At 52.6% G+C, this 26,049-nt stretch overlaps 1 protein-coding gene across 17 annotated transcripts in view; it reads left to right on the top strand.

Moving 5' to 3' along the window:
* LOC143375186 (protein daughterless-like) overlaps nucleotides 1-26,049 on the top strand; it is a 98,777-nt gene that overhangs the window by 66,323 nt on the left and 6,405 nt on the right. For 5 of the 17 annotated variants that reach the window (XM_076824063.1, XM_076824066.1, XM_076824061.1 and 2 more), the window contains 8 exons: nucleotides 16,601-16,685; nucleotides 19,329-19,465; nucleotides 21,862-22,203; nucleotides 22,387-22,548; nucleotides 23,321-23,380; nucleotides 24,027-24,179; nucleotides 24,266-24,383; nucleotides 25,700-25,853. In XM_076824063.1, the coding sequence (XP_076680178.1) occupies nucleotides 16,601-16,685; nucleotides 19,329-19,465; nucleotides 21,862-22,203; nucleotides 22,387-22,548; nucleotides 23,321-23,380; nucleotides 24,027-24,179; nucleotides 24,266-24,383; nucleotides 25,700-25,853 (1,211 nt within the window). Of the gene's footprint in view, nucleotides 1-6,326; nucleotides 7,072-15,609; nucleotides 16,292-16,600; nucleotides 16,686-19,328; nucleotides 19,466-21,861; nucleotides 22,204-22,386; nucleotides 22,549-23,320; nucleotides 23,381-24,026; nucleotides 24,180-24,265; nucleotides 24,384-25,699; nucleotides 25,854-26,049 lie in introns of those variants that run through there. The other 12 variants (XM_076824074.1, XM_076824073.1, XM_076824060.1 and 9 more) reach the window with 11 other exon arrangements.

The following is a 26,049-nucleotide window of genomic DNA, read 5'->3' as shown; positions in this document are numbered from 1 at the left end:
GCCTAGTCAGACACGCCGTCGTACCTTTAACGAAGCGCCGCGGAAATTCTTAGCGTTCGCGACGATCTTCGATATCGAGGGGAGTAATTGCAGAGGCAGTGATTAGGTGGCATGCTTTCCTTGGACGATCCTTGCAAAAGATACTCGGTCACGGTGTGCGACACAAAGCGCAGAGGAGGCGCAACCTCGAGCCCATGTTTGGGAAAAAGTGGCCGTCCACTGGTAGATGACTTGCAGCCGCTTATCCGATCGGAATAATCACGTGGCCTTGGTCACAGGAGGGCGACGGTGACACGCGATGAATTCTTCGCCTCTCGATTCCCCTTCTTCGTTCGGTGGATCCGTGATTGTCGGCCTCCTCGAGGGGGCAGCGCGCTGAACGGCGCTGCTCTCGAGGACTTTCCATGAAAATCGTTCGCCCGTTACTTCCGGTCGCCTTGAGCGTCGCAGCTAGCAATTAGCTTGTCCCACGCGTCATTACGTCCCGTAACGTCCGACTACCTCTTCCTCCCCACCGGAGACGTTACTAATTGAAATTCCTCTGTTTTGTTACAGGTAAGTGATCGAGCAACGGACAAAGCTGCGTTTCCCGAGGTGGGACCGCCGATTCCGGAGAGTTTCGGGACCGAGTCGAGCGCGAATCGGTCGAGCTTGCAATCCCTTGTTTCGCCCTTGAGCGGTGAGAGTGATTGCGACTTTCGTAGAGAGTAGTCGAGTACTCGAGAAATTGGAGAGACAGCTGATCGGTTACGGGCGGAGCAACGAGGCCCCGTTGCATCGAGCTCGAGCGAGACCCGTTGTCTCGAGGGGAACGAAGGTGGAAGGTGGAAGGTAAATTCCGCGGACACGGCGGGGACCAAACGAGCCTACGGACTTGGCTCGCGATCGCGAAGCACGTGGGCAGCCGCTAACAATCGTAAACAGGCGTGCTTAATTCATTCAACTTTCTAGCACCGCGCCTACCTCTCGCGGCTTGTCGCCGCCGGAGATATTTTCCACGCACCGCGCGGAAATGTTTGTCATTGGCGTTCGTGCCGTTTCTTTATTCAGCTGCCGCGTAATATGCTGGCATTTTATGTGTTTACCTAGCCCGATCATTAATCTTTGACCGCGCCTCGTGGAACGACCTGTAAATCTCGCGTGGAAATCGTAAGGTTCCTCGCGCACGCATCGGGAGGGTCGTAAGCCAGTATTTTATAGTTGCTTGTCGATATGATATTTATACTAGCCGGCGGTGGCGCGGGAAACTGGCACAGAGGCGGGAGTAGGTGTGTATCTCTTTCGTCGGATCAGCTCCGTTCTCCTCGCGGCTTCCAATTGCGACGGAGAAAGGGCTACATCGATTTTCGGTGAGAGGAATTCCTGTACAAGGTCGCGAACGGTCGCTTGGTATTCTCTAGAGTCTAGCCAACGATCGTTTGAGATTCAGGAAGCCTCGCGATCGACGAGTCGCGCCGGATGAGTTAACGGTACTGGGAGACTGTTAGAAATCGGCCGAGGAACGCCTTCTAATTGTACCAGCTCCGGTTATCTGCCTACGGAATCTCTTCTTCCGGAGTATCACGCGCGATCAGCGAATTCGGGGCCGCCAGCCGGTTGCCGTCGAATTCGACGGGATCGTTGAACCGTCCAAGGTGTTATTTTTTTCATCGGCAATCGACACTCCGGCCGATCGAACAGTCTGGGCCAAAAGCTTTCGCCTTGGAAAACACCGCTCGGCAATTAAATCACGAACGCGTGGGCGACTGCGGTGAAGAGCCGAGCGGAATAGATGGCGCGGTGTAGGAAAAGCTAACTGACGCGTTATCAAACGGGTGCCTGACCCAATTGTTACGCGTTATTGACCGAGGTTTACGCAACAGGATGTCGTTGGAGGTTTCGTTTCAGCCAGCCCCAGCTCCAGAACTCGGGCGGGTCAGTTCGGGGATAGCCGGGCTCGCTTTGATGACGAGTTATTCGGAGCCCGGAACCGGCGATCGTGTCTTTCAACCGTGCCCAATAGATTTCTAATTTCGTCGAATAAGGTCAGAAAAGGTGCCCACGTCGGTGGGGTCGTTTTAATCGCGCGTTCTCCTCGTTCTTCCGCCTCCTCCTCTCGCTCCTTCTCTTCCGACCAGTTTTATTGGCACGTGTAGCCACGCTCCCAAAGGCGACAGGCAGTCTGGGCCAATTTACTCTTCGCTGATTAATTCTTTCGGCGGGCGAACAAAAGGAGAACGTCCCGTTAATCGATCCGCCCGTTGTCTACTCGGAAGAGGTCCAGAAATTGCGAGCAACCACTCCCACCGGGTGCGGTGGCTATCTGCCACGGTACCCGAATACTTGAAGCTCCAAGGAAAGACCCTCCGTCCTGGTCCTTTCGAAGAATTCGATACCAAATCCCACCTGCTGCATACCGTAAGAATGTCGCTTCTATTCCCCCCTAATGAATCGCCTCGAACGAAACAAGCACAGGACATCGCGGAGTATTTCGCCCAGGACATATTGTTTTATATGCAGCGTGTCGCCGTTTCTCCGATTGCTCTCTGCACGTTTCCCCTACCATCGCTCCCCGTGGCTGTCTGAAGAACGGTGTTACGTTGTCGACGGCGGCAGGCAGTCTGGCCAGTTTGCTCTTCTCAGTGGCTAGTCCACCTCTCTTCTCGTTTTAGCCGTCCTGCTCGTATCCGCTCTACACGATTCTCTCTTCCCTTCTCTATCGCCTATTCTCGAGCCACGGCACGATCACCTCTCGGCTCCGTCCTTGTCGCGCGCACCTCTCAGGTACGCGAATCATACCTGCGGTGCACGCGTGTGCGTGCGACCGAGAGCCTGCACCGTCGCTCGTTCCTCTCTCGCCTCTTGTTTCTACTCCTCCCGAGTCCTTTAAAACCGGTACAGTACCGATAGAAAGCATATCGGCTGGAACACGCCCTTAGTGGTTCTGCGTTCCCTCCGAGCTTCCAGGCTCGAGTTTTATCGTCCTTGTTCTCTCCTTCCGCTTCGTCTTCCTCCTCGCGACTCGCCGGTGCATCGTGCCCGCAGCGGTGGCGCGTCTTGGTCCGCCGGACGACGCCTCGCCGCAACTTCTGCGTAGGCATTCGGCGATAGAAGAAAATACGAGTTCGCCGTCGAAATGGAAAATATGTGTCGGCTCGACGATCCGAACCGGTTGCGGAAAAAATGAACCTGTCGCGCTGCCGCGGTGGCTCAGCCGCGTTATTGCGTCGAGCTCGTGCCGGTCGGCGTAACACGAGTAACCGTGCGCGATTCGAAAGGGTACGTTGTCGCGCAAACATCGACGGATATCTAGGTGAAGGTGTACGATTAGGCACCTCACGGCCCGTGGTACGGTACTAGTTTTCGTTGAGCAACCGCCGGCCGATTCTGGAACGCGTTGGCTGCTCGATTACGCGCACCGATTCGCCTTCCCCGCGCCAAATCCCGCCGGACAGTTTTCTGCCCCGGAGTGAAAGAAACAAAAAAAAAGAATTGGATTTATATTCATTCATTCCAGCGGATGGAGAAACGAGCGGAGATTGATTACATTCCTCCAGTATTGGATAGAGAAAAGTCTCTGGTGGATTCGTTCCGATAAGCCCTGCGCAAAAAGTTGCTTTCCCGCTAGCGGGGTGACGATTCCAATTGGAAAGAGGTCGCAGTCGATATTTCGGTTTCCCGAAGGGGAGCTTAACCGCTGCCTTCGTTCCGCCGATATTTGACGGCCTGCTTGGACTTGCACTGGCCTGTGCATTCGCTTTCCTACCTGTTGCACGTTGGCCAGGCCAGTTTTTCCTCGGATTTACCTCCCCCGAAAGCGGTGCCTCCCTTGACGCTACGGGGCTAGAGCACGCGGGCTGAGCTGCCTCCACGTACTGACCCTGCGAATCTCTGAGCAAGATCTCGCCAAGCGATTGCCATTTTAGCTCGAACGCTCTCGAAAACCATCGGGAATCAACAAATGTCCTCGGCTCTTCAGAGATGGCACAATTAGATCTCCATTAGAGTACCCTCGCTTTGTTTCGTTTCGCAGAAGAAGGCTCGAAAGGCTTCGTAGTCTCCGGGAAGAATCGATCCCTGAGCGCACGGAAGTCGGGACAAAGGAGCCGATTCACCGGTGGCGGCCTCCTCCTAATCCTCACAAAGCGCCTCACGTCGCCGCGAAGTCGAAGTTTACTTTTCGTGCTCAAACATAACTCCAGGCCTTTCGGAAGTGTGGGGGGTTAAACACACATAATCCACCGTTTTCCGCCGTAACTCGTAACTCCCGCTCGTATTTTCTCTCGTTCTCTCTCTCCTCTTCTCTCTCTCTCTCTCTCTCTCTCTCTCTCTCGTTCTCTCTCTCTTCGTCTCTCTGGCTGCTCGCCGCAGTCGCGCCCCCCTCCCGAAATCCCTTCGCGCTCCCGCGGATGAACTATTTCTGGTAGCTCCGCGGCGCGGCGCGGTGCAACGAGAGATGCAACGATGCACGCGAGAACTTTCCAACTGGCTCGCGCCACCGAGTACGCGATCGCGTTTTAACGGGAACGCGACGCCTCTGGCCGCTCGACGGAACCGCAATTCGTCGTGGCCGATTCGATTTTCTCGGCTGCACAGCCACGAGATCCCCTCACGCGGGTCGCACACCGCTGCGGTTCGTTCGCAGAGTTTCACGCTGAAACGCAAGATCCTCTCGGAGCTCGGTTTCCCAATCACCGACGAGATCCGAGGCCGGCGAGGTGCTTGACCCCTGGTAACAAAAAAAAAAAGGGAAGAAACGGCCGATTAAGATATCGCGATCACTGCACGCGCGAATAGGGAGGGCAGATAGCCGCGGCGAACAACGCTCGCCTCCACGAATCAATATACACTAGCTGTTTTTGACGATGCCCAGCGCGTTCCGGAATAAATCTCGCGACGGGAAGCGTGACGGACCCTTTTCCCTCCTGAGACGCCGAGACCTCTCCTCTATGTTGATCGCTCCCGATAGAAGGGAAGGGAAGACACCACGGGGGGAGCGCTTTCGATCGAGATGCCCGTGACAAAGCGGGCCGCGCCAGCGACCACCCACTCTCTGCGGCCATTTGCTCCAGTTCTGGGAAGCCTTGTCGCGCCTTCTCCGCGCCCGAAAAAAAAAACTGTTATCGTTACGATTAGTCGGTAAACGCTAACAAACCGATGGAATAGCCGTGCCTTCCACCAGTGGTCCATCGAATCAAACCTTCAGGATGGAACCCAGCCTGCACAGGAATCTTTCCTCTCGCGGGAAAAACAGTTTTAAATAGGTGGTGGCCCCGTGAAATTCTTATCGGTGCTCCGCGAACTTCGAGAAACTGCAACTGGCGTGGCGAGTGCAGCGGTGCAACGGTGCAACGGGGCGCGTGGAAACGGGACGACGAGTACAGTCTAGGGTCGAGAAGCGAGAGAGAGAGAGGTTTGCACACTAGCGTTTACGTCTACGTGCACGGAACAAGAACGCTCGCGATCGTGGAGGGGCACGCTGGACCCAGGCTCCGTGTAGCAGCGCGTAGCTTATGAGCCGAGTAACAAAACCAGTCGTCTCTCCACTGGCTAACCAGCTGCCCGTCGCCTGCCTTCTAATCCTCTCGCGATTGTTTTCGCTGCGATCGTCTCGCTACGCCGCTCCGCGCGCCTGACCGCCGCGTTTCCTCTCCTTCAATCGTTCAACCTCTCGAGCAATCATCGGCCGCGGCCTCAACTCACCTCGGCGATTATTCCGCGAGGCTGGCAATCACCTGTTGAGATCGCCTGGAATCGATTTAGAGTCGCTTTTCGTCTGGAGCTGCGTTAGGAAGAAGGAAGGCGAAGGGCGGCGCGTTTTCGCAGTGAGCGTGCTTTTTAACGCGCGTGAAAGTCTCGTGCAGCCGAGTGCGTGAAACGCGTTGTCCGCGAACAGTCGCGCCGCGGCGGCAGGCTCGTAATATCTCGCTGGTTCGACGAAAGGCTGGAACCATTCGAAGAATTCGAGTCGAAGGGAGCCGGGACACGGTTTCTCGCAAACTTTCCACGCTGATTAATGATCATCGCCGCGCACGCGAGTTTAACCGAGTAACGAGGAACGGGAGACTTTGCCTCCGATTCCAGCAGTTCCTGCAGCGATAAATTGCGTTAAATGTTAGCGGAGGAGGGCACGGGGAAGTGGAGAGTCGCTCGTCCTACGCGAGATTGTTTATCCTCGACGTTGCACGCCGGATACGAATTTATCTCGCGACTTTGCACAATTTTCTCCGATCCCGCTGGCCAGTGACGCTCGGTGGTCGCGTGCGCGCTTCGACTAGCCGAGCTGTTTCGAGGGTCTGCCGACGTTTCCGTTAACAGACCCACCGATTCAGATCGAACTCGCTGGAAAGGACCAACGCTACGATGCTAGGATCGAATTCGTGCCAAGGCGGCCAGCGAACAGTTGACAGTCCAGCGAATTTCTTCGAGCGTACCAGTCGCGCAATTAGCCAAGCCGAGGAGCCGAGATGCAGCCAATCGAAGGGATATTTTCGTTGGACACAGTGCAGCAGTGATCGCAACGTTCGAACGGTGAGGATTTAGGCCGGTCAGTTTTGAAGTGAACGCGTCGATGGAATCGCCGCGCACTCGACGTAGATCTCGTTGAGCCGAATCCAAGGAAATATCCAGCCGCTCGACATGGATCGGAGTTTCAAGAACAACGCCGACTTCAGGATGAATCAGCAGAACTTCAAGCTGAGCGACTTCGCGATCGAGGCGAAGCCGAGCCAGGCGGGCGACCAGTGCAAGGCTGTCTCGAGGTACGCTCAGATCGCGAGCGTGCAGTCGCAGCAGGTGCAAATGAGACCCGGAAGAGTGGGCCCGGGCTCGAGTGGATCGAGCCCCCTGCAAGTCGCCTGCAATCGGTCCCGTTTGACACCGAACGGTTCCCCGTTGACGTGCAACAGCCACCAGCTACGGAGGAGCCCGAATCAATCGCAGTCGATCGGCCAGTTGCAGAACGTATCTTCGGATCGGTTCCAAGCCTCCAGCCCGAGCAGCTTGCCCGGAAGCGGCTCGATGCTGCAGCCCACCGTCTCCTCGGTGCCATCCCCCGGCTATTGGAGCCACTACAGCGGCCAAGAGAGCGGGGTAAACGCATCAACAGTCGTTTCGCAGAAAGTAGATGATTCCTCGGAACATGCCGCGAGGAGGTTGCGTTTCGAAAGCGTACCCGGTCGGTCTAGGACCTGTCCCCGTTCGTAAATCTCTGGAGGAACGATCCCTCGGTGTAGCCTACTCGGCGCTGGGCTGCGCGCCGTGGCCTCGCGCGGAATTTCGCATTCGCGTTTCGACAGGTATGACAGTTTTACGGCCGGAATACCTGTTATCGGACGAAAGCCTCGCACGAGGCCTGTCCCACAAGACCGGACGATTAGTCCCAGACGGTATAGGACCGGTTTAGTACCTGTACGTGACTTCGAGGCGGCTCGCAACTTTTATTGCACCGCGCACGCACCAGATGCACTTGCCGTTGTTTAGTCGCAGGCAAGTCGAACACTCGGCTGTCAGGGAGCAGAGGACCCTTAAATCTCTGGGTCCTTTTGGGCACCACGGTGGGCATAGTAGCGTTCCATCGTGCTGGGTTTGCGGCACGTTGGTGCTAAGGTGCGGCGAACTCGAGTTCTGCTGAGACCAAGCTACCCAGGTGCACTTAGGATACGTTGAACCTGTGTCGCGCTGAATTAAGAATAATTTTAATCGTCCTGAACATGATCCGCGAGCAGCTGGCACCAGGAAGTGGCTTGCAAGTCCGAGCTTCAGCCTCGGCCTAACCTCAAGTGCCGCGGCTCGTATCTAATGTTTGTCTCTCGACGTGAAGTCGTATTCACGGCGCGTTTCGCTCGCACAGCTAATTAGTATGTGCCGCGGTGGCACGTATTAGGCGGCAGTCACACTTGCATACGAAAGCCACGCGCACAGGGCGCGTCGTTCCACCACCACTGTCGCATTGGTCGCTGGTAAAAAATCGCTCGACGGAATTTGAAGGATCCTCTTTCTGCTTGCCGGTTTCTGCCGCCCTCGAGGCTTCGCGGCGGTGAGTTTCGACATTCCGCGAGATCTGTATCCAAGAAGGCTTCGGTTCCGCTCAGAGCGCTGCGGCTGTCAAAAACGCTGGAAAACAATTCGTCACGGTGCGCGGGCTCGTACTCTCCTCGATTAATGGCAGTTTAATTGATAATCGTAGCCGTTAATGCCTGCAGGTGTAGTTCTCGGCGGGATAAATAAATAGAAGTAGCGCCCTGGCGGTACGGCAATTGAACGCGCGTCGTCGGAGGACAATTATATTAATTAGTTGGCGAGATCATTAAAGTGCCTGCGATGCTCTCTTGTGTACGGCCTGTGCCGCGTACGTTTCAGTCGCGCGCTCGTCTTCCTCACCGCGAACGAAATTTACAACGGAGGAAGATGGTTTCTTCCCTTGGCTCTCGTGTCCCCTCCCGATCTCGGTTTTTCCGTAAATCGTCGGGAGCGCTCGTTGATGGTTCCGCGGATCGAAAAATACGACGAATTTATCGGCCGCTAGTCCCGGGAACGCTAAAATCGCTCGCGAATAAATTCCACGAAAATTCGCGATCCCCGCGGTGCCTGAGCCGCGTAATTACGACTGTTTTTCAACGGATAAAACGTGAAAATAACCGCGAGTAAAATTCGCGCGTCACAAAGCTTCGGCCTCCCTTTTTTTTTCGGACTCTATACTTTTCCAGCTAGTCATTTGCAAGCGGTTGAAATATGGCCGTGCTCACGGCGAAATTATCGGGCGTTCTCTGTACACGCGGATCGCGTTAATAATCGCGAGGCGCTATTATGGAAAAAGCGAATGAAATATTCCGGATCGGGCGTGGTGCACGTCCCACACGGGCGGTGGAGGTCCTGTCTCTCGCCTTTCTATTCTCTGCTCGCGGTGTTCCAACCGCGAAGCTTAATCGGCATCGCCGTCGCGCGATTGTTCCGGCTCGAGTGTTCGCACGTGGCAAGTTCGTTCCCGAAGATTTTGCCAAAGAATTTCGGGAGCAGCCTGCGAATCCTCGTTCCCGTTTGCTGCTCGCCGCAGCATTTCGAGCCCGCTCGTGAGATACGCACTCCGATGCAACAGAATGCACACGAGTTGTATTTTAATTGGAACGGCGTACAACACTCGTGGCAGAAAGCGCTCTCCCCCGACCCGGCGAGAAAAACTCGGCCATTAAGCGGCTAAATTTAATGAATCGCGTTCCCTCCGATCGAGTATACGTTTACACGAGGCGGTCCCGTCCACGAGCTAGTCGCGGGGAAGCCTTGAAGCGGCGAGCAGAAGCGTCGCTCCATGTCCGCGGGAGGAATAAACTTGAACGCTCCGCTGCCGTGGTTACAATTACGAAACGTCTTCCACGAACCGAGCAGCGCAGAAAAACGCGTATGCAACCGGTGAAAATGTAGGCTATCCTTACTCTCCCCACCTCGAAATGACAGAAAATGATCTTCTTGCGACGCGGAGGCTTGCTCGGCTCGCGTGGATGATCCGAGCGTCGCAAAAATTCCGCTCCTTTACACGGTTTCTTGCCACCCCTGGCTCCGCGAACGAGGCCTAATTGCGCGCGAACGCGCTAGGAGCCCCGCCGAATGCGAGCGGAATCGAAGATGGCTCGTTTCACAGCTCCTAGCCTATTTGGGAGAATGAATTTTTGGTCTGGAAGCTCTGTAGCACCGGAGAGAGGCTAAATAGGGGAGGGAAAAAGGGAAGAAATGGGGGAAGGGTCTGGTAGGAATCGGTTTATTCCCAAGGGAAAAGCTCTCCCTCGGAGGGATTCGTGAAAAGGTCTCGAAGCGAGCGGGAACGCGCGATAAGCGATCGTTCGGTATTCCGCGCGCGGTGACAAGAGAGGAAAGTTCCTCGGCGCGGTGTATGTCGACGAGCGGAACTGCATGCCTCTTGTAATTCTGCACGGCCGTCGTCTTTTATGCAGGCTTAAATCACATTCTCGAAGAATGAGTCGACCCTTCGAACAGAAACGCTCGCGTTCGGTGGATTCTACCGGGTGTTCGGCGCGGAATGACGGCCAGCCCCGCTCGATTCCGTCCATTTGATCCTTTTGTGGGAGGCTGTTGCTCGCTGGGGTCTCAGTCGCATTCTGATCCGGTGACTCAGTGGCCGGGTCCGGGGAGGGGACGAGAAAGAAACTCCGATCGACGAGCGCGTTTACGTCTCGCCACTTATTTTTATTGCCCTGGAAAAACCGCGGGCGCGTTTTAAGTTCACCGAGATTTACGGCGAGATTGATTCCACCGGAAGACGAATTACGCGCCGGCCAGCGGCGCGTATTCGTGCCAAGTCTGCACTGATTTAGCAGCCAGACGAAACTTGGTCCGCCGCGGGCTAGGCTTACCATGAGTTAGGCGCGGTGTAACCCAGATTCGGGGTAGAATGGATCCACCATAACTTAGATCAGCTCTATCTGCGGCTACAGATTAGATACCCACCTTACAGGTCATCCTAATTTAGCTTCTACGTATGCAGTCCGGATCCCCAATAAACCGTGGGTATATCAGAAATCTGAAGCGGCGCAATCTAGATTTCCTATAATTTCGGCGGGCCAGCGTCGCTCTACGCAGCAGATCCATTTGTCCCACACGCGATGTCCGTCGCAGTGCCGAGCTTTTCGGTAGCGTCCCTCTGAACGGGAACGCAAGAGGCCCGAATGCAAACGCACCGGCGTCCACCTCGTTAAAAACCGCTCACGTAGACCGTATCAGCCAACTAATTGTTGATTATGCAGCCGTTTGTCTTGGCTCTCGCTATATACGCGGTGACGATACGGCTAATAAATAATGTAGACGTCGTGGATCTCTAGTCTCTTTTCACGTGCTGCGCTGCTAGCCGAGGCACCCATTCGGAATTACATATGCACACCTGCGCTGTGTGTTCGGCCGTTGTAAACCGACGTACACCTTACGCCCGCGGTTGTATTGGTACCGCTGCCACCGGATCCTCCATCCCGTGTAAACGGCCTTAAGCCTCTTACGTCAGGTCCCCGCGAGTGGGTACGCCTGATAATTACCAATTAGTGGGTGCCAATTAAAACGGGGGAGGCATGCATTTCGATCACGCCCGCGCGCCTCCGCTCACCCCTCCTTTAACCGAAGATTTACACGTCACCGATGGATTCGCAGGTCCTCTCCTCTCCGCGTCTCTGTTTGCGCTACGTATCGTCGTCGACACGCGGCTTCTTTGTTTAACGAGCGGACTCGGGGAAATTTACTTCGGAGCCGTTTAGTCATCCGCCGCCTATAGACACATGCGCGGTTCTTTTTGCGCCAAAGAGGCGCGTAATTGCCCGTGGAAGCGTAGCTGGCCGGCCGACGTCGACGATCGCTCGCGGGCGGTAAAATATAAGAGTGATTTGTAAACTTTGTTTCCGCGTCAGCACAACAACCGGATCGGATGTCGGTGTGGAATAACGTCCACTAATGAAATCTCAAATATTAGGCGGCATCGTATCTCGTGTTTTGCAAAACCTCTTCGCACCCCGCGCCGCCTCTTCTCCTGTTCGCGCAGCGGCTTCTTTCTACGATACGATAAACGCGATTCCGCGAAATCGGAGCCGCGGAACGCGAGTCGAGATACCGAGCCGCAAGGGGAGAGTAAAGTTCGATACACGCTCTCGAATCGTGTGTCCCTCCCCTGTTAACCTTCTCCTTTCGAGGTGGCAATTAAAACCTTCCGTGTTCTGGCTGCGTTTCCGTCTCAGGCGTGTCTCGAAAATTATGCGCGCAAACGGCGCGAACGCAAGCCCCCGAGCATTGTGGTCGCCGAAGGAAAAAAGAGAGGAGCGTTGTCTCTTCCGATTCCTATTCGTCGCGACGGTTCGGAATGGCACTACCGGAAGTCATCCTGTGTCGGAACATGCCTATTCCATCTACGGGTATTTCCTTTACGGCCGGCCGTTCCCTCCGCCATGGGAACCCATTGGAACCCCGTCCTACACGAGCCGAAGGAACATAAATTTCGAAAAAGAAAATACGGCGATCAACGTTCTATCCTTCGACACGATTCTTTCCCACATTCATCTTCTAACGCGTACGATCCACCACCGTTCGCCGCGGCTGCCGAACTAGCCTTGCCATGGATCGGACGTAGAACAGATTAAATTGTCGATAATCTTTGACTGCTGCTACTTGGACACACGATTCAGTGTCTACTCCTCGTCAGCACCTGCCCGTCGCTCTCGAGGGAGGATTAGGGCCCCTACTATCGCAAGGAACTGGCTTTTATTACCGATATCGTGAACAGGATGGGTCCGCGTGACACGAGCAATTTGCTCGGAGTCGAACAGTTTCATACGGGTGCGTGCAGGGGAGTCCGCCAGCTCGTTAGAAATTATCCGACATTCATCTGCGACACGAGGGCCATTAAGCTTTAAAGACCGTTGCATCTAGCCTTTTTACAAATCGCCAGGCATTAATCCGTTATGCGAGCTCCACCGATAGCGAGAGGAGACAAATAGAGCCCCTCGCGCTCGGGTTTACGCTGTAAACAGGCCGACCGGGGAAATGGATCTATGCGCTTCTTTAATTAAAGTCTAATTAAATCGACAAGCGGACACGTTATCGAGCGCAGTATCTATTTGCAACAGAGGACAAGAAAGACGCGAGAACTTTGAGCGTTCAATTTCTTTCGTTGAACGTCGAGCTCGAACACTATGGCGGAGCTTTTGGAAAGTTCTTCAGCTATTTATTTGACTGACTAGGAACGCAGTATTTACGGAGTCGTTTTGTCATTCGAATCGCATGTCTGGTAGAGGAGATGACTCGTGAAATATGCATAAGTGTGCAGCGATGCCGGTAGAAGAATTCTCACGAGACCAAGGAGGCACCTGGTTTCGTCTAATCGCTCCTCGCCGGGCAAAAGTCTTGGGTACAGTAATTAATAAGGGGGTAATCGCCGATCCATTATACCCGGACCGGTGACCCTCCACTCTCACAGCTCTCCCCTCTGCTCTTAAACTTGTTTCCGCCCACGTGTAGTCGATAACGAAGACGACCTGCCCGGAGGAAGAGGAGGAAGATGTTAATCGATTAAAACGTCTCGAATATTTCCTGGTTTTTTATAATCTCGATACTACAGCCTGTTCCGGGCGTCGGCGTCGGTTTTATCCGCGGCTCCAGCGGAAGCGTCGCACAGTGGTCTAATTCGCCAAAAAGCTGGCCAAAATGCAATTTTCAAAGTATAAAACAGCGTTTTGCTACTATGGCACATTTGTTATATATATATTGCAATGTAACAAATACTGTTTGAAAAATTAAAAAACAGTAATCAGTTATTATTATATAAACCTTCAAAGTTGGCTTAATTTCTTGGTCTTTAATGTCTTGATATTTCTATCATTTTTAATGTGTCACACAAAGTTTCATTGAAGGAATTCATTTGTGAAATGTTTTACCATTAAAATATGTGTTATAAACATTAAATTTCCATAGCAGCAGTCCAAAATATTTGCAAATTCTTCATTTCAAGTACACTGCCTAGAAGGATATGCAACTGAAAAATTTTGCTATAATTTGCTACCCTATAAGATATTTACATTTAAAGCGCTTAAGAGGGTCTTCCACAGTTATAGACAATTTTTTGCATTCTCCGGAATTTTTTTATAACGAAACTATGAAACTTCTTCCATTAACGTTTTTTACATGTATTTGTTCATTTTTCAACAATACTTAGAAATTTTTACAATGAGAAATAATCAAAATTGGTGGCAGTACAGAGCCTCGTACGCAAAAGGGTGTACCGAAAGGATATTCTCATTGCTCTCATAAAATCTCAAGATCTACTTAACCGATTTCATTCAAATTTGGTGTGTATCTTCAATACACATGTTGCTATAGCGCGTACTAGAATGAATGCAGAAAACAGAGAAATCATCACGTTTTACGAAAAAAATACTTAAAAGACAATATCTATGCAAGCGGTATTACATCCTCCATTACGAATTTTATATTGTCGATGACACATTTGATATCAGCGACCACGAAAACCCTAAAGTACTAGGTGTCTGTTAAATTTGATATCTTTTTCAAGTACTCGACCACCATTTGTTTTCTTTTTGCAATTTTGAATCAGCGACCTCGAAAACCCTTGTATACCAATTTTTCTACAAATCGGAAGATGCCTTCATATTTCGGCCAGCTGTTTGGCGAATTAGACCACTGTGCGTCGCTTCGCCGAGTTTTCGCGAATTCTCCCTGGATTCTCCAGCGACGGTTCGAACGGTGACGCAACGAAATCGAGATTATATCCGAGAGGGACGGGAAGGGAATAATTTCTAAGATGGCAAAACAGCCGGTATGAGAACGTGAGACGGACATCACGTGCTGAATCTCCCGAAGGCGTCACGTAACACGCGTCGCTTCGCTCGTACCGCTGCGACGACCCTTCCTTCTGTCCTATTTCAAACCCCCGAAGGAAGCTAATTTCCCTGACAGAGACGTTTCCATTCGTTTCCTCCCCTACTCCAGCTCGTCGTCGTCGTCGTCGGCGGCGGCAAGCCCGGGAAAAAGAGAACTAAATCAATGTAGGACATTTATATTGGCTGGAAATCGCTGACTCTCGCCACCGTGGACACCCACCAGGACATATTAAGATTTCTGATCCGCCTTGCCGGCCGCTGGACATTTTTATTATTGCGTGTCCTCCTCCCCCGGGCTATCGCGGCCGGGAAATAAAAGGTGAATTATTGGCCACGCGGTGTCTTCCCCTGCCCACGAGCCTTCGTCCGCTCTGCTTTCTCGCGTCCATCGTCGCTTCCTCGGATCGATCGCGTCGATCGGGATCAGGGACATGGGCAGCTGACGCGCGATGACGTTCCCATCGAGCGATCTACGTCAATTTCTGCAAGCATCGAGAGCTTTCGTGGGTATTACTACGTCGGACGCTAATGGGACCCTGGAGCCGAGATATCTGTTGCTCGATGCCTGTGATTCATCGGGATCAGGCGGCCGATTTTTACCGGATCGCTCGACAGCCCGAGATCTATGGTACCGCGGACGAAAGTGGAAGAAGAAATCGAGGACGGGATCGCGGAGGGAAGTAATGATATTGAACGAGCCGCGGTATCGGAGCCACTAATGTCAAAGCAATTCATTTAAATTAATAGGTCCAGAGGCCGGGCGTTTATCGCGCGATTAGCAGCAGCTTTTTTCACATGCCCCCCTCCCCGAACAGGCGTTCGTATTTGTAAGCCCGTTATCGACTGCTGCCGCGATAAACTCGACGCTTTTATCGCCGTACAATTATGTACCCCGACCCTCCCCCGCCAGATACGGATGCATCGCGAGCGCTCTCGAAGATCTTTTGTTCTTGGGACCGATCTCCCGCCACCTTTTTACGCATTGCACCCTTTCAGCACCGCGCTGCTTCACCCTGCAACCTACAAACTCTTCGATCAGCTTCCATATAAACACCTGCATCGAGAGCTTAATTATTAAAAATTTTCTAGCCGAAAGTGATAACTCGTTACAGATCTGGCTATTAAATGCAGGATCTATATGGATCATAGCTGCCCGGTGGCAAAGCCGTGCCCCGATTGGTAGGCCGCCGACCGCTGGCCCCACCACCCCGCTCGGAAGTCAATCGGCGCGCTGACGCGGCGACTGCTCGCAGTCTCGTGTCGCCCTTCGCGTGACTGGGGTCGATTTTCCTTCATTGTTTCCTTGGCCATCGGCACTTGTTCCCTGTGTACGTGCGGTGTGTTTGGAAAAGTGCGTCGTTTATCGAAGCCGCGTGAAGTGGCCGAGTGCTTGAATCAGAGCTGCTCGTAGATCGCGAGGGTGGTTAGGCGGCGTTCTGTTCCGGGGCGAGACTCGGAAAGTTGTTGAAATCGCGCGATTCTTTCACGGTGGTGCTCCAGTGCTCCGTTAAATTCGGGCTCGCTGGCCATAGTCGTCGCGTTAGCCGAAACTTGCCTGTCCCTCTCTGGTTCCTCGGCACTTTTCCTCGTCGCTGGTAGCAGGTGGAGGTGGGTGGAAGAGCAAAGGGGACGGCGGAGCGAGGACCGCGGACGAAAGTTTTCGGCAGAGCGGCGGGAGCAGAGGAGCTGCTAGGATAAGGGAACCGGCGTGGAATATTTTAACATATATCACGGTGAAATTGGGACGAGGGTATGCTGCTGCGAGGCTCTCCTCCCGCGGCACTTTCCATCCCCCGTCGTAGATCGCCGTTTCCCTGCTCCGCCGCGGTTATGTTGCCTCGCGACGCGATCTGACTTCCTTTTCACTGCTTCTTCTGTTCGCCGCCAATATGTTTGTGTGCCCTGCGGAGTACGCCAGCTACAGAATGGTAAGGGTGAAAAGAGCGGCTGATCTTTGGTGTATACGCGCAGTGTATCCGCTATTGTGGATATTGTTTCCAATCCGAATGGCTTCCTGCCCCGGATTGTCATCGTAAATTTACGCTGATTGTAGATTGCGCGGATCGATATTCTAGTTGACGTCCACGCCGTTCAGACAATGCGTTAGGTCCGTTGTTGTAACGTGTTGCTCCGAAACTCCATTCACTGCGATCTCACCTCCCGACTCGATAGCCATTCAACTATGCATGCATCTCGCTGTCGCCCATGACTAACCTTGATCGTTACTTCTTTTCCAGTACGGCTCGGACGAATTCGGCCAGGACTCGCCGAGATACACCTCCCCCAAGGCTGCGGCCCTCTACGCAGACCCCTATTATATCGGTAAGTTTACGCATCTTTTTACACCCCGTTCTCTTCGCGCGTTCTTACGGTCTATTTAAAAACGTTCTATAAAAGCGCACCGCCTAGGAAAACTCGTCGAAGTATAAACAAAGCGTCTACCCCCGTTACCACGTTCTCCTAAACTGGTGCAAGGAGCGTAAGTCGAAAATGTAGGCCGCTCGTTACCGGACGCGACAAACAATAAAAGTAGTTGCATCGATCGATCGTTGTCTAGCGATCGAGCCCGCCGCCGAGCGTCGTGCGGCGATCGTGGCGCGCTTGCATCTATATCTGCTGGAAATCGCGTAACGATTCGAACGAACGATAAAAGGGAGTTTACGATCGCAGTAATATTCAACTGTTTAACGCCCGCTCGTAAAATTCGTCGCTCTGGCTGTCGCGCGTAAAAACAATAACAATCTCTCGTTATTTGTTCGAGCGTGCGGCGCGTCGTAGTTAGCCGGTGAAATTCGTGGCTGCAGCGGAGAGAGAGAGAGAAAAAAAAAGATAACAGAGAGAAGGAAAAATTGCGAGCCCCCGGCTCGTGGAAAAGCCGCGTCGACGTGCCTCACCCCCGCGGCACACAATAAACTTTATATCGCGGCTGGCTGTTCCTATTTTACGCCGATATAATTTAATCGCGTTGCGAAACCGACGGTCGCGATGCTATTTCGCGCGACCGACTTCTCCCTCGCGCCGTATATTCGCGATCGTCGGTGCGTTCTGTTTGTTTTTCGGACGAGGTGCTCCCGAAACGACGTCAGACGATTTACAGATGTATCCCGCCGGTCGAAACTAACGAAAGAAACTTGATAAACTGCCATCGACTGCGCTCAAACCGACGGAGGCCCAATAAAATTCTTGGACCCCTGGGGCCAGGAAAACGTGGGCCCAAGATAGCTCTAGGAGTAGCGCACTATTCGCGAGATTTCAACTCGCAGGATAGGGGAGACCGGGGCAAAGTGAACCTCGGGGTAAAACGAGATTTCTTAATTTATTCTTTAACAATAGAATATATTTACAAATTTTGGTGACGTAATAAATCTCTATAATACCACAATGATAATCATGCAGAGAAAACATTAATCCTAACATTATTAAATAATTAATTTTCCACTGAGTACACATTCGGGGTAAAGTGACCGGGGTAAACTGAGCTGCAAAGAAAAGATGCGCGAGTAGGAAACCACGCGGCGTGATGGAACAGAATCTAACCTCAAAAAAAAAAAAAAAAATGAAAAATCTGCTACAGTTTTTGGTAACAACCGTTAAAAAAAAAAAAAAAAAAAAACTGACGTGCTACACACGTCATCCCAGCGCAAGGGATTAATAATTACCTATATCCTTAATTAAAACTCGTATTTTATTTCAGCTCATTTTACCCCAGATAGTAGCCATATATGGTGTAAAGTGTTCGTTTTGGCATTTTCTTTTCAAGTTGAATTTTAATATACTTTAAGTTTATTTTAAGTATTGCTATTCGTCATTTATCAATAGTAATATTCAAATTATATTATAAATCTATTTCCACACATTTTTATTGAAAGAGAAAAATTTTATTCGACTTCAAACTTGTTCCGCGTCACTTTGCCCCGGTCTCCCCTACATCTGCGAATATTCTGGTGCCATTTCGGGCGTCGGTAAACGTTTCGTGGTTCCTTTGGCGAGTAATTCTTCCGGGCACGTTTCCGCGCGAGTCCTCGCCGAGCGTGTTCGAAGCGTGTTCCTGGATGGATTACCGAGGCGGTAAATCAATGAGATCGGTAAAGTTTGTCGGGTGAAGTTGTTATTAAAGATCAGAGGGTAAGGAGACTCGTTGGGCAGCTTGTGGAGTACGGTCCCGACCAGTGACACCCGGTAGGCGAGAGTGGAATAGCTTATAAATGGCGGCGTGGGCTGGAGGACGGGGCGAAAAAGTTTTATCAGACATCGAATGCCGGTAGTTGGGTAGGAACGGGCGAGTAGTTTGGCTTAGTTTCAGTTTGCTCCGCGGAGGAAAGCCCCGCGCACGGAATTATATCAAGCAAAAGTATCAAGAAATACGTTCCCGAAGCTTATTGCTGTTGTTTTCAACTGAAATAATGGCCCACCGCGTTGCGCCGCCTATTGCCCTCGATATCGGGTGTCCAAGTAGAACCAGGAGAATCATCGGCCTCTCGGAAGCTAGAAATTTCGTTCACCCCGAGCGGAATCGGATCTCGGGGAGTCACATTTGAGGAATCCAATGGAAGCTTTTTACCCGTCGATCGTCGAGCAGCCGAACGATAATATCGAACGGCGGGTAATTCGGGCGAAGTTGGCTGGTACGTGTCCCTTAACTCGATTCACCGGTGAGCATTATTCCAGCACGTGCGCGACATTCTCTGGTCACTGAATGCCACGTGCCGCTATTTGTTGCTCGACCGTCCACCGGTGTCGAAAGTGTGCGGACGCGAACGATCGGATTACACTTGTCTGGAGAGAAGAATCCCTTTTTCTCGCGTCGAAGGGGGTCAGTTTACCCTGGAGCTTCGGTAGAATTCTGATTAAATAATACCGACGACGTTTGCTGAAATATAGCCAGGGACGTTGCACCCAATCTCTTCCGGCCCACTTCCCGTCGAAGCTACGATTAATGAACTTGTGACTTTCCTTGTGTTCCAGATGGAAACGCGGCAGGAACGGGTCCTGGTGACCCATGGACGGGTGGCGGCGGCGGTGTTCAGCCCCCGTACAGCGGATACGCACCCCCTCACCTGGCCCAACCAGCTTACCCTATGCACCTACCCCACGACCCCATGGTAAGCGACTCCTCTCTCCCCTTTGCCTTTCTTTCTCTCGTTTGTACGCGCACCCTCGACGATCAATCACGCGCCACTACGCTCGTTTCTTCGGACCCGACACTCCAGGAACTTGGCGATAGACACGAGGCACCACCCCCGAAATTGTGTCGCCGGTCGGCCAGCTGGCGACCAAGTCGTTCGATTAAAACCTTCCGCCTAATCTTCGTCCGCCCCGGAAGATCGATGCCCTCGAGGAAACTTACCCCGCAGGATCACGGGGATCTTAGCGATGGCAGTGACGTTTAACGACAGATCGCGTTACTACGAATTCCTCCTCGATCCAACTCCCCGGAGCGTCCGCTGATATATTCCCCGCATGGAGGGAGAGGAAAAGTTGCAGGTGAAAAATCGCGATCTCCTCTCGGTTAGGCGTTTCGCTGCATTCCACGCGAAGTCGGACACTTTTCGGAGTAACGTTTCGGATTTTGGTGCAACTTGGATATGTTGTAGTCTTTAGGGGTATATAAACATATCTCGAAGGATTTTTCGAAATGTCAAAAATTGTGGATGTTACAGCTCTTTACCGCACGGCCCGAGCGACCAGTCGAGCCGGTGTGATTTGACGCAGCGTTACATTCAATTAATTTTCATTTGGCCAATTTTAAAACGTCCACGTTTTTCAAAACGTCCATAAAGAGGAAAAACAGGGCTTTATCCTCCTATTTTTTTTTTCAAATTTTTAAAAAGGTGCCTTTAACTATAAATTGCATTTGTTTAGAACAATGACTAAATAAATGGTCAAATATTCGTTTTTATGAAGTGAAATAATTTTTATTAGGTACTCTTATATCTGCACTGTAAGCACCCAAGAGGTGATTTTTATCAGTTTATTAGTCCAACAGTTATAATTTTTGGAAAAATAGTAAACACTATATTTCAAAGAGCTGTAACATCCACAATTTTTGACATTTCGAAAATTCCTTCGAGATATGTTTATATACCCCTAAAGACTACAACATATCCAAGTTGCACCAAAATCCGAAACGTTACTCCGAAAAGTGTCCGACTTCGCGTGGAATGACCCTGCAGCGCCATAAATTCCGTCGGCTCTCAGCCATTTCTCCCGGACTCCCTGGAAGACGTTCGACCCGTTTGACACCGTCAGATCCGAGGGCACGCTCTGGCCGTCGTTAACTCCCTCTCGCTAGCTCGCGCCCGATGACTTTAATCCTCCCGATCGAGCCTGATATCCAGGAGACCAGCTGGCGAAACTTCGTCGCAGTCTTATTTCGGACCACCCGGTGTCCGACTGTCTGGTCTAGCTCTTCGGCCTGGCCCGAGGTGGTTGAGAGGCACTGTTGACAGTGCTCCGTGTACTCGCAGCAACGTCAAATGACTCAGTGGATTCTATATATAGAACGACCCTCCCGCTACTCGCTGTTTCTAGTCAAGTGCAGCCTTCGTTTGATTTACACCGTTCATGGTTACCACGAAATCCTCCCGTTCGCGGCACCCTGAATTCCCTTCTCGCGAGCGAGCAACAGCGACCTGGAGCGGGCAGGAGCCGAGCAGCCGGGCCTGTTCGGCACCGCTCCACGCTTTCGAGTCGACGAGTCTCTAATTAGCCACGGCGAATCGGCTGCGAATTCGGATGTAAGATGGATCGAACGATCGCGTCACTGGGATCTCTCGTTCGAGCAGAATGCGTGGATCAACGCGAAACAGGCACCTCGGACCACGATGCATAACGGAGGTGAACGTTCGACAAAAGACGCAGCTTCGAGGCGCTGCGGCCGGTCGAAAGGTTAAACATTTACGATCCCGCGGTTTAATGACCCCTCTTCCGAGAAGCTGGCCTCACCGGCGGCGGAACTCCCTTTTGTTGGAACTCGTCTTTGGCGACGAGGCCTCCCCGGGTCCTGGATGGCCCGGCCGAAAAGCGGGCCGGTGACACCGAGCTCTGCTCGTCCTTAGTTATCGCCTCGTTCCTCCGTTCGTAAAGCGAACAATTAACGGTGCTAGCCGCTCGTGAAAGCCCCCGAGGGCCGTGGTCGCGTGCAAACTCCCCCTCTAATTTGTTGATAAATACTCTTCGCTGTTCGGCCGGAGAAGATGCTTAAAATTAGACGTTTTACGAGCTAGCTCCAGTAGGTGCGAGCGAGCGTGGCTACAGGCCACTAAGCGTATCCGATATCAAAGCTGTTCTGGCCCGGTCCATTATGAACCTGAAGAAGGTTCCCAGTCGTAGCCGAAAGGTCGTGCGAGTCGTCCGTCGCCTTCTGCCACTTTACGATATCCCTCGTGCCTGGTTTTTATGCCGAAACACCGTCTACCTACGGTCGTACGTTTCGCCCAATGAGCTCGAGCTGTGTGACGCTTGGCGAATCGGCCCGTAATTCAGCGTCCACGTCCAGCTTGCACCTACAGGTCGTTGTAGGAGCCAAGACGGTGAATTTGCTGGATGGTTGCAGGCGTACTCGGCCATGTCGCCGAACGGAGAGCCGGCGGCGCCGATTCTGGGCTCGGCGGTGACCAGCGCTGCCTCACTGCCACCGATGTCGACATTCCGGGGTAGCGGAGCAGTGGCGGCGAACAGCGGTACCGGTGCGCCATCCCCGGCGTCCTTGCAATATAGTCATAGTCCCGGTGCACCGACCACCGCACCCTCCGCACCCAACTCGGCACCCACGACGAACCAGCAGCCCACCACGGGGGACAACCTCGGCAAAACTCTCGCCTCTGTAGTAAGCACAAGAGTAAGTATCCGTTGCATCGCTGGGTCGATCGTCCCGACCCTCCTATCGTCTAAAGTCCAAAGCGCTGGGTAGTATCTTGAGGACCAGTTACGGGGACAAGACACTCGTCGCCGGTAGACGTCGTTCCTTTCGCTTGTTATCCTCAGATTTAAATATAAACACTGCCACATTTTCACGTCGCAGATCTACCCCACGGACCAATCGGTATCGAGTTACAGCAGCAACCCGTCCACGCCAGTGAGTTCGCCGCCACCCCTGACGGGATCGGCGCCAGGCTGGGCACCGGGTGCTGCACCAGTGTCTCCACACTTCACGGCGGATCCCAACCGTGGAACTATCCACATGGTATGCATCAATGCCTCGCAATTACGAGATTCGTACCACCTACCTTCAACTCGGTTTATCTACCGTTCGACCGTTACCCGACACTTGCGACGAGAGATTCGAGTCTTTTCGCTCGACTCCCCAAGGGTTCTTGGGAGTGCTCGTATCGTTGAGCTAGATTCCGACGAGGATCTCGTTGGAAAGTGACGGGTGCATCGTCGAACGCAGGCACGCTTCGTCGCCGTTTCGGTGCGCTTCGGAAACGGGTCAAGGACAGTCGTAACAGAAGCCTCTCGTGCTCGTTCACTTCTCTTGCGATATTTTATCGTACGGCACCACGGTGATGCGTTGAAAGTACCGCTGCTACACGCACTGACTTCAGTTCCGATCGGGGGAGGATCGAGTCGGTTCGTCGACGCCGGAAGACCGAACGAAAGGCAACCCCGTGCACCTTCGCACTCGCAGTCGAGGATCGGTCGCGGCAGGGAAGCTGCAGAGATCGTTTCAACGGTTCAATCTGCCCCGCGACCGCTCCTGGATGTCGCACATAGTAGCATGCACTCGATGCACCGGAAATGCACCACGCGTGTGATCTACGTTGCAAGAACTAACTCCGCTCGACCTCCCTCGATGCAGTCGTTCGAGTCCGATCATCTCCACCGTCATTTTACATGTTTTTTTTTTCTCTCTTTTGTTCATCATTCACTCCTTGTTTGTTGTGAACGTTGTGTTGACTTGGTTGTTCTCTCTTTTTTTTTTTGGTTTTGTTGTTGCGTTGGTGTTGTGTGTGAAGCCGGCGCCTGAACAGCAGAGGCTAGACGATGCCATCGGCTTCCTTCGCGACCACGCCGAGGTGAGGATTGCCGATTTTCAGTTTTTTTTCCTTCCCCGTTCATTCTTATTTCAGCCCCTCTTCTCTCACCCACTCGCCCACCTACGCCACTTTGTGCATGATTTTTTTTCACACTACACGAACTACCTGCGAAAGTACATACTTACCACAGTGGTTTCTATGTCTGCTAACGACTGCGACGTTTTCAGCGAGACTAACCGTGCTACTTCCCCCTTCTCCTCTCTAATCTAACGTTACTTCCCCGCAGACTAATTATTCCGTGACTTCGGATGATCCTTAAACTGCAGCGGCAAACTTTTCCCCGCTCGAGCTCGTGGATCGTAGCTGGTTTCGCAGCAGTCTGCAGTTGGAGGATTAATGGCATGCTGAATTCCCGACCCCCGCGACCTTTCTATTACCCACAACGCCTACTTTCAAACATAATTACTCGATACAACCCTCTCTGTCTTTACACACGCTTCTCCGTCGCCTCAGACGTACATACATTCGAACCACAGTGCCAGTGCTGGAGACGTCCTGACATTGTCCCCGATAAATTGCACACAGAGGGGGCATTATCGGTGACAGATCTTCTGCACTGGTACCGCTGGAGCAGGTGACAAAGGTCGAACACGACGCGTAATCGAATCGAACGTTGGATATTCTGTTGGTACAGGGAACGCGGATGGAGGAGCGACTGGACGATGCCATAAACGTCCTGAGGAACCACGCGGAGAGCCAACTGGGCCTACACCTCGGTCCCGTTGGTCCGCACGGTTCCCTCTACTCCCACACATCACCACCGCAACTGGACCACTTGGTAAGTCGTCTGCTCTCGCCTCGAAATCTTCCGCACCACCCCCAGAAGGACCAGCAAACCGATACACGTCGATTTCTTCGTTACAGACGAGTCCGCATCCCGCGGTAACAGTGGCGCAACCTCAGGGATCCTATCCTGGCCTCACGCCCACTCCAGACACAGACGGCTCCATCAAGATCGAGAGGTTACCTGTGTCAAATGCCAGTAAGTTGGAGCAATTCTTTCCATCATTGTACGTCTCTCGAAGAGATTCATGGAATAGGGAGCAGACCGAGTCAGACACCGTCGGGGCCCGTTAATTCGCGTTAAAAAGATAAGCGCGAATGGGCCCCGACAAAGACCAATCGAAACGGCGTTGTTCTATTCTCGGTGTCGCATCATCGGGCCAACACTTTTTCTCATGAGCAGCGCGACGGAGAGAGGGGAAAAGGAGAGAAGGAGTTCCCAGGTGTTCCACGGCGGAGTTGGAGCCCGATAAGGAAACATTAGATAAATCACGCGAAGTAGCTACTATCCTGTATCGCTCTGTCGTGCCTTTATTATTCCCCGAGACCTCTGTCTCTGGCCGTCCGTCTCTCTTTCTCCTTGCTTCCGTTTCTGTCACGCGCCTTCCTTTTACTCGGCGACCGCTCGCAATCCTGCTCCCCTCCCCGCGAGCTGGCTAATGGAATGCGCAAGTTTTCCGAGGGCCCTTCGCAAAGAAGCGCTCTTTTCTCCGGCGGCCACCATTTTTGGCGATTGGAATTCAGAGCGCACGTATAGGTACACACCGCCTGGACCCGCTCGGCCTCCGGAGCCTCTGAAGCCCAGCGAGACTCGAGCCGCGTCCGCACGCGCGCACGATCCTCGGTCCAATTACTTCATCTTTTTCTAAACGGTCCTTCCCTCTCGTCCAGGAAAAAACGCTCGGGAAACTTTCGCCGCAGCATCGATAGCCGAGTTCAGAATGAAAAGTCGTACGCCGCTGGAGCTTTGCACACAATCGCGAGGCTGATTTATCTGACTCGGCCAACGGTGACTTCCCGAGAAACGCACCGCGCCGAGCTAATGCATTCGCGAAACGCACGGCGGATTGTCAGCCGTGGCGAGCGTTTAAGGAGACCGTTGAATCAGTATCGAGCGCTTCCTGCTCGTAATTGGACGGTTTTCACGGTTTCGTGACTAAGCAGCCTGCCCAAAGCTCGAGGATAATATCGAGGATCGCGATCTCCGTGTTCGGCGAAGGTCGCTGGGTTTCCGGCTCAGATCGAGCCGCATTTTTTCCCATTCATCGCCGTCGGAGATCGTCGACGACGGTCCTTAGGCGGACCGTCAGCCCGGCTTTCCTAAACGGCTCGAAGACTTATTCATTTGTCGCTGAAGAATGGCCGAGTACAAGGAACTGGTGGTCGCTCCGTGCCACCTTGAGTTTTTATCGCGAACCGCGACGTTTTGTTCTCCCCGTTCCATGAATGCTGTCGATGTTATATCAACGTGAATGCTATACGGTGATGTTAAACAGCGCTATTTCTAATGAACAGAATACGTCTCTCTGGAGAAGAGAAAGGATCCGCCGGATAGTAGTGGCGGCGAGACGAAACCTTCGAGCAGCGATCTGACGGCAGGGGGTGTCATTGGTACTGGCACGGTGAATTCCACGTCTCAGGGAAAAGGGACGAAGAGATCGCGCAGATAGTAAGTATATATATTGGATGTGTCCTTCTGTCCGGGAATAAAGCGCGTTACGTCCACGTCGATCGTGAAACGGCAGTAGTGAAACCGAATTAAACAATTGCCCAAGGCGACTAGACTTGATCTCTTGTCCAGTGACTAATTGGAAAACGTTGTTTGAATCTTTGTTCACTCGAGACGACAACGTTACCGCCTCGAA

Source organism: Andrena cerasifolii, chromosome 12, assembly GCF_050908995.1.
Source record: "Andrena cerasifolii isolate SP2316 chromosome 12, iyAndCera1_principal, whole genome shotgun sequence".
In the NCBI taxonomy this organism is placed as follows: Eukaryota; Metazoa; Arthropoda; class Insecta; order Hymenoptera; family Andrenidae; genus Andrena; species Andrena cerasifolii.
This window is presented reverse-complemented; position numbering and strand designations above follow the sequence as displayed.